General features: G+C 47.0%; 1 protein-coding gene across 1 annotated transcript; it reads left to right on the top strand.

Moving 5' to 3' along the window:
• Positions 1–3,080: 3,080 nt before the first annotated feature.
• Positions 3,081–6,972, top strand: Ube2s (ubiquitin conjugating enzyme E2 S). Its single transcript, XM_021219313.2, has 4 exons — positions 3,081–3,274; positions 3,873–4,020; positions 4,789–4,979; positions 6,497–6,972. Exons 1-4 carry the CDS (start codon positions 3,272–3,274, stop codon positions 6,824–6,826), a joined length of 672 nt encoding a protein of 223 aa, XP_021074972.1. The 5' UTR covers positions 3,081–3,271; the 3' UTR covers positions 6,827–6,972.
• The last annotated feature ends 4,035 nt before the right edge of the window (positions 6,973–11,007 follow it).

The raw sequence follows: 11,007 nt of genomic DNA, 5'->3' as shown, positions 1-11,007 counted from the left end.
ACACCTTGCTTGCAGCAGGGGCTCCTCTTTGCTGCTGTATACACCAGAGTAGCTGACCTCACAGCTCCTGGGGGTTTCCTACCTGTTTCCTGGAATTATAGATGCATGCTATTGTACCTGGCTTTTACATGGATTCTGGGAATTTAAGATCAGTTCCTTCTTGTAAGGCAAGTACTTTAATCCTCACCATACTTCTAGTCCTTCACTGGCAGAGTCTAGGCAGGTGCTCTACCACTGGGCCATACCCCAACCCATATCTTTTCACTTTGGTCCTCTGAACATGAACTTTTTTAGTTTTGATCAAGTCAGATTTGTTTGTTTTTCTTTGGCTGTTGTTGGCATTAGGTGTAGGAATCCATTGCCTAATCCAAAGTCATGAATAGCTACCCCTATGTAAGTTTGTTTCTTTTGCTTACTAGTCATGCTGGAGTCAAACAGGATTGGTTGGTTCTGTCATCTTGAAGCCTGTAGCTCATCTCCATACCAGGAGAAAACCTTAAGACAAGAATCTGTAAAATAAGGGGGCTGGACTGTAACTACTCTAAAGGCAGTGGGACCTGGCAGAATGGAAGCAATAAATCAGGCAGACTAAAGTTTCATGCAATAGCCTACTTTATTCATAGCCTCAGAAAATGTATACCATTGGTTCTCAACCTTTCTAATGCTGCAACCCTTTAACACAGTTCCTAAGGTGGTGATGACCCCCAACCACAAAATTTTCATTGCTACTTCATAACTGTAGTTTTGTTATTGTTATGAATCATAATGTAAGTATATGTGTTTCCAATGGTCTTAGACAACCCCTGTAAAAGGGTTCTTTAACCCCCAACTCAAAGGGGTCAAGACCCACATGTTGAGAAATGGAGATTTATATACCCCGAGGGCTAAGAAAGGTCACAGGAGTAAAGGTCTCATGAATTCAGGCTGTCTACAATCACAAGAACAAGCCACACAAAACAAAAACCTGTTTTCCATAGAGGCATATAAAGTACAGTTTAAACATTTAACTGAATAACACCAGCAAACAATAGGGGTAATTTGAAGCAAATCTACTCTTAGCTGCTACATCTTGGAGGAGCACAGGAGTACAAAACACATTCCAAGAAAAATTCCATGTTTTGACGAAACAGAGGTCACAAGACTCTTGTCTCACAAGCACTCAAAATTCCCCTGACATGACTCCATTCCCGGACACTGTTCTCACATAGGACAAATAGCTTGGTGGTTAAGAGCACTTGTTGCTCTTACATAGGACCTGAGTTCAGTTCCCAGTACCCAGATGGTGGTTCAAATCATCAGTTATTCCAGTTCCAGAGGATCTGATACTCTCTTCTAAACTCCCTGAGCACCAGGTATGCACACTGTGTACCTACATATATACAGGCAAACCACTTATATGTTCATAATAAATAAATAATTGGTGAAAGAAGATGGGTTTCCTAAGAACTCTGGCCAGATCTTGTCAGGGAAGACGGTTCTTTGTCTCTTTCTGCTTTCCCTCTAGTAAGGCTACAGTTTTACAGAAAGCATGAAACAAGACTCAGGAGATGTGCTTATGCGGATTTAGCTATGAGACAGGTTGTGAGAACTGTGAAACCTCTTCCTGGGGGACAAGGTCCTACTCCTCTGGAGCCAAAGCTTGTCTGTTCTCTCCCCAGCATGGGATTACTGGAGATAGTTTAATTTTCTCTAGATCTCTGCCATGCTGTCATAATTGGATGAACACTTCATGGTTAGTAAGAGCCTCTGGGAGTCTATGTAAGGACAGGTCCAGGAGGTTAATTAAGGGTGAGAGAAGAGATGGCCTAAATGTGGGCAGCACTATCCCATAGGTTAGAGGATGGACATAAAAGGAATGAGGCCAGGGTGCGGTGCCAAACACTTTTAATCTCAGCATTCAGGAAGTAGAGGCAGCTGATGTCTGTGAGTTCAGGCCAGCCTGGTCTATAGGTCCAGTTTCAGGAAGGTCAGCCAGGCCTGCACAGAAAATCCCTGGCTTGAAAAGCCAAAACAAGGGCTGGAGAGATGGCTCAAGTGGTTAAGATTACTGACTGCTCTTCCGAAGGTCCTGAGTTCAAATCCCAGCAACCACGTGGTGGCTCACAACCATCAGAAAACAGCTACACCGTATAACAATAAATAAATCTAAAAAAAAGAAAAGCCAAAACAACAACCCCCCGACCCCGGAAAAAAAAAAGGAGTTCCAGGCCACAAGCGTATGGGGGTCTAGAGGCCGGTCACAAACCCTCGATAAGGACGTGGACTTCCCTGACTTCTTCCTCTGGCATCCCTAAGGATCCAAGCGTTTACTCACTACAGAAACAAGGGTGGCAAAGGTCACAAGTCATACACTAGAGGATGAGGAAGTCCAAGCCCTGGGAGTCACCTAACCTGATTTTGAGCGCTTCCTAACACCTAACAGGAGCGCAGAACAAAATGGCGCCACATAGACAAATTACACACGGACTTCCGCCCTTCCCTGGCTTCCAGGCGAGGTCGCCCTCCTCCCAGCGTAACATTTGCATACACAAAAGAAATTGAGACACCTCATTGGTCAGGGTTGGAGTCTATCACACTGAGCTGGCTTCCCATTAGTAGCTCTCGATTCCTACCCGCCCCAGATCACACCCGCCCCTCTTTATTGGTCAAGGCCCCTTCCGTCATCCCTTTAACCCCTCCAGTCCCGTCTGTCCCTCGCTCCGCCCCTTCCCCTGCCTAACCGTTAGTCGCGTGCGCGTCTTTCTCCCGGCCGGAGCGCGCGCGCGCACCCCAAGTCGTGGCGGCGTCTCATTCAAACGGTCCAATCAGCGGCCGCGTCGCCTCGGCGGGCGTCCCCGTTCTCTCTGCTTTAGGGTTTTAGCCGCTTGGTTCTCCCAGGTCAACGCCTCGGCCGGCGTGAGCCCCCATTGTGATAGCGCTCCTCACAAACTGGGTTCGAACTTCGGCTACTGTTCTGAGAAGAGCAGGGAAAAAGCGCGTCGACCGCCCATCGACGTGCGCGTTGACGTACGCGGTCGAGACGTGCCGTGAGGGGCGGGGCCTGCGAGGAGCTATAAAGGTGCGGCGTTGGGCGCGCGGCCGGTTCTACAGGGGAGCGGACGTAACGTTGTGGGCGTTTCGTAGCGGGCGTCGGAGTTAGTGGGGAGCGGAGTGGGGCCTCGGGGGCCTCGCTAGGGCCACAGCGGCCGGCAGTTGGGCCCCCCGCCCCGGCCGGCGGTCCGAGGAGTGCAGGAAGGGGGCCGGGGGGACCCGCCCCCGGCCGGCTGAAGTCATGGTGAGTGACGCGGGAGGCCCGAGGGGCCGTTGGGGACTCTGGCAGAGGAGGCGACGGCGGCGTCCCAAGTGTTTTCTGGCCAGCTTCTGAGTGCCTTGGTGCCATGGCTGGACGTCCGGAGCCGGGAGTCGGCCCCGGGGCCTTTCAACAAACGGTGCGGGAGCCCAGGCAGCCCTCGGAACCTTGGGGAGGGCTCTGGGCGCCTTGCGGCCCGCCCATGGGTGTTTTCAGGAGCAAGACATCCCGCCGCCATTTCGTCCAGGCTTTTTCTTTTTTGATTTTGGGGGGGGGGGGTGCGGCGGTTGATGGGGGTGTTTCAAGGCTAGGTAGGGGAAGGGCTCCGGCTAGGCCTCAGGCCCACCTGGAACCAGTAGTGGACTCATGCGCGTCTTAACGAGCGATTTGGGGAGGTTCGGGTACGGCGAGGTTCGGGTAGAAGCTTTTTCTGAGACACCGTCCGGTTCAGCCGTGGGGCAACGGCCAGAAGCGTCTTAGGTCTAGTTGACAGGCAGTGATTGACAACCTCGGACCTCTAAAGTCTGGATTCTGGTATCCACCGACCTTAATCGGCTCACTCTCCTTTTCCCTCCGTGCCTAGAACTCCAATGTAGAGAATCTGCCTCCCCACATCATCCGCCTAGTGTACAAGGAGGTGACAACACTGACAGCAGACCCACCTGATGGCATTAAAGTCTTCCCCAATGAGGAGGATCTCACAGACCTGCAGGTTACCATCGAGGGCCCTGGTGAGTGTGAACACGGAAGGGAGGGACCATGTGGGACAAATAGGATTCAACCTCTCTCAAGTGCTGATGACAAAATATGGGCTTTTGCTTAGGCTTGCGTTAAGGCTGTCAAGTGTTACTTTCCAGAGACCTGTGGGTGCATATAAAGCAGTGTACCAGAGCCGGGCGTGGTGGCGCACGCCTTTAATCCCAGCACTTGGGAGGCAGAGACAGGCGGATTTCTGAGTTTGAGGCCAGCCTGGTCTACAGAGTGAGTTCCAGGACAACCAGGGCTATACAGAGAAACCCTGTCTCGAAAAAAGAAAGTGTACCAGTAGATCTGAAACACTAATCAATCGACTCTCACAAGACTAAACAAAAAAGCATTGTGAGGGGAAACAGGTGATAATAAACTAATTCGCATATTTTAAGTAAACCAGTTAGATTTTTCAGACCTCATTTGTCAACTGAGTTTCTATATAGTCAGCTAAAATCAGGTGACTGGTCTATAATGCTGAGGGTGTGAAAGATGCCTTGTCTACTGTTAGTGTAGCAACTGCCAGTTTGTAGACCATCTGTGATTACCACTTTTGACCCAAGCAAGTAGGTAAATGAAAACACACCTCTTATGAGGATGGGGAAAGGCTTGGAAAATGGTTTGCAGGAAAAGTTGGTGGGTTGGGTCCCTTTGTCCTGTAGAATTGCCTCAGCCAGACCCAAGGAAACTAGTCTTTGCAATGTTGAAGGATGTTAGGATATAATAAAGCAGCCCCTTTTCCTCTTCTTCAGAAGGGACTCCCTATGCTGGAGGTCTGTTCCGTATGAAGCTCCTACTGGGGAAGGACTTCCCTGCCTCCCCACCCAAGGGCTACTTCCTGACTAAAATCTTCCACCCAAATGTGGGCCCCAATGGTGAGATCTGTGTCAATGTGCTCAAGAGGGACTGGACGGCTGAGTTGGGCATACGACATGTGCTGCTGGTGAGTTTCAGCCATGGTGCTTTGTCTAGTGTTTAAAAACAAGCTGAGTAGTAGGTAGGGGACAGAGTCAATTAGAAATGAAGTTTCCAGCCTTTCTGGAAAACAATGGAAGGACTGACTGCCTTATGGCACTAAGTACTGTATTGTGTCAAAGTAGAGACCTGCCAACTAATAGGGCGGTTTTATAGAAGGTAGAGAGCAGTGTGTGGTTTAGAGACTCTTTTTACATAAGTTTCAATTTAAAAGTAAATTTTTTAAAAGCCCAAACTGGCCATGAACTTAACCTCCAGCCATGGCTATTACATTTTTTGACCCAAGCAAGTGGGTTAATGAGACAAAATCCCCAGAGGCTGGGTTTCTAGGATTGTGCCACCCTACCTAGCTGAGTGGTTTTCTTGCGGTTTTTGTTTTGTTGTTTGTTGCACTGTGACAGTGTAACCATCACCACTGTTTTTAATTCAAAATGTTTTCCTGTACTAATGTTTTTTTTTAATTTGGGGGGTAATTACACTGTCTGGGACATTTTGGGGGACACTATTCAGCATCGTCTGTGTACAGGACTGAATCACAGTTCTCCCTAGTCAATTGAGGTGGAGCTGACTGATCTAGGCTCCAAGGTCTCTAAAGGCCACTTAAAGTAGTTAGGTCACCTGGTGCCTCCTTTGCACCTTTTTTTTTTCCCTCATAATGAGGCTCTAGGGCCGATGGTTGTGAAGATAGAGAATTGGGGTTTCCTTCAGGGCACTTGGGAAGGATTAAGCTCTAAGGTAAACAATCCCAAAAATCTTTCCTGTTTTGCCTTCCTTCCTGGATGTTGGTTGAGCTTGGTTCTATCCAAAGCACTGGAAATGCTAGATGGCTATTGGCTCTGCTTTGGGACCTGTTAAAAGGGGGACATCTAGGCCTCCAGTTTGGAGGCACAGTGGTAAAAGTTGAGGAGATGCCATATTCCTTTTCAGCATTGGTAACATCTGCTGGTTTATGTATGTATCTATGTATGTATACACACACATACATATATATGTATATAATATATAAAATCATTTAAGGCCTGTGGTCAATGGCTCCAAACTTGGCATTCCTGGTAAAGCCAATGATCACTTTTAGGTTTCGGTATCTTGCATAGTAGTATAAAACACATAGGAAAACCAAATACAAATTCTCCAATGCTAAATGCCCTTGAGTAATTTCTCACCTGATTAGGAAAGATCTCTGAACTTATCTTCACCTGTAGAAACAAGGTCAAAGCCACATTAGCTACAGAAAACTGGCTGGAGCAGATAATGAGCTTCCTTAGGGAAGGGCCTCTGGCAGCATCAGGCTGCACTTACATGGCATTGGTCCCTTGAAGTGTTTATAATAACAGGAAAGCAGCCTTTGAGGGTGACTTTAAATGAATAAGGATGCTAGCAGGCTGGTCCTGATCTGAGGGAGCTGATTTGGGAGTGAAAAGAAGAGCCAGTGTGGTGACCATAAAGCTGGACAAGTCTCCCTGACCTTAGACCCTTTCTTCACAGACCATCAAGTGCCTGCTGATCCACCCTAACCCAGAGTCTGCACTCAATGAGGAGGCAGGCCGCCTGCTCTTGGAGAATTATGAAGAGTACGCTGCCCGGGCCCGTCTGCTCACAGAAATCCATGGGGGCGCATGCAGCACCAGCAGCGGGAGGGCTGAGGCTACCCGGGGCCTGGCCAGTGGGGCTTCAGCCTCCTCTGCTGACCCTGTGATCCCAGGGGTCCTGGGGGGGGCTGAGGGTCCCATGGCCAAGAAACATGCAGGTGAGCGAGATAAGAAGCTGGCAGCCAAGAAAAAGTTGGACAAGAAGCGAGCACTGAGGCGACTGTAGTGGGGCTCTTTCTCCTTCCCTCCCTTCTGTTCTGTCCCCTCCCACTCTGTCTCTAAGTTATTTAAATTATGGCTGGGGTGGGGGAGGGAGTTGGGGAGGGCACCAGAACCTGGATTTGGTTTTCTAAATAAAAAGTTGGAAAAGCAGTTTTCTATGCCTGAAGTGTCTAGAACTTCTACCTGTATTGTGGCTTAGAGTAGCTGGCATTCTTCTGTCCCAAGACTGACTTGTTCCAATTAGGATTTGAGTCACCTTTGCCCTGTGGAGTGTGGCTTTTGGAGACAAGTTTGCCTAAAGGTGAAAGAGCCATAGGTTTAAGAACTGCTGCTCTAGAACTGTCTTAATCTGGTCCTGAATTGGGGCAAAGTTACATCTCATCCCAGCTCTGACTTTAAATTCCCTCCTCGTATTAGTCTGCACTATGTGGGTTTTTTGATTGTTTTGTTCAAAGCCTTGAAAGACATGCACAAGTTTTGTCTCCTTAGGGTTCTACAGGGCAAAATGAAGTGTCTACTGGCCTTCTTGGGAGGTTAGCCTATTATTGCAATATTGTTTTTTTTGTTTGTTTGGTTTTGGTCTTACTGTGTAGCTATGGCTTGCCCAGAACTTGAGTATATAGGTCAGGTTGGCCTTGACCTCAGAAACCTGCTTTGGCTCTGCCTTTGGTTGCTGAGATTAAAGGCATGCTCCACTCTTCCCATTAAAATGCAGCTCATGTCGCACTAGGACTCATGTGGGAGCATACCCTACCACAATAGCTTATCTGGACTGAGTAAGGTTCTTGCCTCTTGTTATGTCAAATTTCCAGATACTGAGAGGCTAGGGAAGTGGCTCAGAAGTTAAGAGCTATTGTTGGCTCTGGCAAAGGACCTGGGCTTGATTGTCAGCACTCACATAACACTTTACAGCTAACTGTAACTTCAGTTTCAGGAACTCCAGCCGCCTCTTCTGACCTTCATCAACACTAGGCACGTACATTGAAACGTGAACATTTAAAAAAAAAAAAAAAAAAAAAAAAAAAAAAGACCTCCGGATACTTAATTTGAAATCCAGGGCCACAATGGGAGTGATAACCTGTCAGTCTTGAGTTCTGTTGTAAACTAAGTGGAAGAGATTCTAGGTCTGTGCACCAGAGGGCAGTCTATGCTTTCTGTTAATGTCCTTGGGTTATTTGAACCAGCTTTGTCATTAAGGGGTGTGTGTGTGTGTGTGTGTGTGTGTGTGTATGTGTGTGAAGAGATAGGTCAAGTGTTAAAGAGTATATGAGGCTCTTTTCAGAGGTACTAGGTTCCTAGCACAATAACTGCCTAAAATTCCAGCTCTAGAGAATTTGACACACACACACACACAAAAAAACTTCAAAAAAAGGGAGGATGGTTGAGATGGCTCATGGGTAAAGGTGTGAAGCCTGAAGACCTGATTGAACCCACATATTCAAAGAAAAGACCAACTTCCATGAGTTGTGCTCCCAACTACAAGCAACTATATGCTATTTAAAGTTATTTTAAGGGGGGCTGGAGGGAGCTGGTGAGATGGCTTAGTGGGTAAGAGCACCCGACTGCTCTTCCAAAGGTCCGGAGTTCAAATCCCAGCAACCACATGGTGGCTCATAACCATCCATAACAAGATTTGACTCCCTCTTCTGGAGTGTCTGAAGACAGCTACAGTGTCTTACATATAATAAATAAATCTTTTTTAAAAAAAGGCATATACTACAATATCTGGAAAGATTTTTAAAAAGGGGGCTGGAGAGATGGCTCAGCGGGTCAGAGCACTGACTGCTCTTCCAGAGGTCCTGAATTCAAATCCCAGCAACCACAGATGATTGGCTCACAACCATCTGTAATGAGATCTGATGCCCTCTTCTGGTGTGTCTGAAGACAGCTACAGTATACTTATATACATAAATATTAAAAATTATAAAAAAAGTGATTTTTAAGGGAAGGGATGTATTAAATAGTGGAGCAAGTAGTAAAAGACTTAAGTGCTGGGTATGGTAGCCCAAGCCTGTATTCCCAACTCTTAAGAATTTTCCGTCGCTGGGCGTGGTAGCGCATGCCTTTAATCCCAGCACTCGGGAGGCAGAACCAGGCGGATTTCTTCAGCCAAGGCTATACAGAAAAACAACAAAAAAAAAAATTTCCTGGGTTCCATAGTTAAGGCCCTCCCTGTCTCCAAAGGAAAGAATATGACTTTAATTAAAGGGGAAGCTTGCTTTTATCTTCTATTGTCTGGGGTCTTGTCTGTGTCTTATGTAAGAATAATAAACACAAAGAGCTTTGACCTGAGGGTTCCTACTGAGATTGAGTTGGGTTTCCTACCCCAGTAATGTCCCTGGGGAGAGAGGGCCATCAGAACTAAGTCTATATCTTCTTACAGAGGTGTGGCAAACTGAGCAAATCAAAGGACTTCAGTGGAAACTTCTAGTTTCTTTGGAAAGTTTTGTCAATGTTTTGCTGGGACACACAAGTGAAAGGGTGTCTTGCTAAAGCTGACAGATGAAAGGATGTTTTGACATAGCAAACACATAAAAGGATATGTGATGGAGTATAAAAATATGACCCCACAGACAGTGGGAGATGAGTACTGAGCCTTGGTTTGGTTTGCTCTGCCTTGCTGTTTTCCAATAAGGATACATACATACTGGTTCGTCTTACGTGGTGGTGTTGATCTCCACTAGTGGTGATAGCAGAGAGCACTGCTCCCAAGAACTGCTTGCGCCTTCTGAGACTTTGCCTCAGGCCAGTTGGCAAACCTTGTAGTTTCTTCAGGATTGAACCTATAGCTTCTGGTTTGTGCCTGGTGTCTACCTGCTGAAAGGTCTGGACTGTAGCTGTCAGTTCGTGTGTGGTAGCTGTCAGTCTAGAGGACTGGTCTGCAGCTGATGAGTAGTGATTGGGTGTTTTCTATGGGGCCGATCAAGCTTGCCTCCCCCCTCCCCCTGCCCCCCACCACAAAGAACTATTGCTGAACAAGTCCATTTCCCCCATATCCTAATAATTTTTCACTACATCTGCTGTGTGGTGGGCTAGAGGAGAGGTTGAACCCTTATTAAAAGAAGGCTGCAAAAAATTTATGCCTACAAAGTTCTGTAAGAAAATATTTTCAGGGGCTGGAGAAATGAGACAGCGGCTTGAGATTTCTTGGATCAGTCCTATGAATTTGGTATATAAATATTTTTTAAGATTTAAAAAAAATTTTTTTATATATGTGAGTACATTGTCCCTGTCTTCAGACACACCAGAAGAGAGCATCTTATCCCATTACAGATGGTTGTGAGCCACCATGTGGTTGCTGGGATTTGAACTCAGGACCTTCAGAAGAGCAGTCGGTGCTCTTAACCACTGAGCCATCTCTCCAGCCCTTTATTTTTTTAATACAAGATTCTTGTAAACCCTTAGCGGCCTTAAGCTTGCTATGTAGGCAAGGGTGGCTTTGAACTTTTGATAGTGTGCCCTTCCTCCATTTTCTCAGTGCGGGAATGAGAGTTTGAGTGTACCGCTGCCCAGTTCATGGTTGTTGGGGAACCTGACACCCATGCAAGGCAAACACTCTTCCATCTTAGCTTCATCTCTAGCCCAAACTTGCTCATCCTGAACTGTCTCTGAATATCACGGCCAGGCTGGAGTTGTACCTGTGGTAGTAACTCAGGCTTGTGCTCCAGCTACAGGGATGCCCTGAGGTTGAGGGCTGCCTGGGCTACGGATGAGTTCTAGGCCTAGGCCAGCTTAGGTTTCTTATTGACTCAAGAAAAAAGAACAGCCAGGCTACACAGAGAAACCCTGTCTAGGAAACAACAACAAAAGGGTAGTGCACATTTTTCATTCCAGGATTCAGGAAGTGGAAGTCTAAGGCCAGTCTCGTCTATTTATCAAGCTTGAGGACTGGCAGGGCTATAGAGAGAGATCCTGTCTTTAAAAACAACATAAAAAGCTTGGGCCTAGTAGACCAGCCTTGTGATCCCATCTACTGAGACAGGAAAATGCTAAGTTCAAGGCGGACCTGGGCTGTATAGCCCAGCAAACCTTTTTATTTTGCCACAGGGCAACTTAGCAAAATTATCTCAAACCAAGGAAAAGAGGTAGACTTAGTGGCGTACACTTTCAATCCCAGTGCCAGAGAAGCATTCGCAAGCTAATCTCTTAAATTTGAGCCTGGTCTACACACTGAATTCCAGGCCC

Source organism: Mus pahari, chromosome 19 (assembly GCF_900095145.1).
Source record: "Mus pahari chromosome 19, PAHARI_EIJ_v1.1, whole genome shotgun sequence".
NCBI lineage: Eukaryota > Metazoa > Chordata > Mammalia > Rodentia > Muridae > Mus > Mus pahari.
The sequence above is the reverse complement of the archived record's forward strand: the minus strand, read 5'-3'. Positions and strand labels throughout refer to the sequence as shown.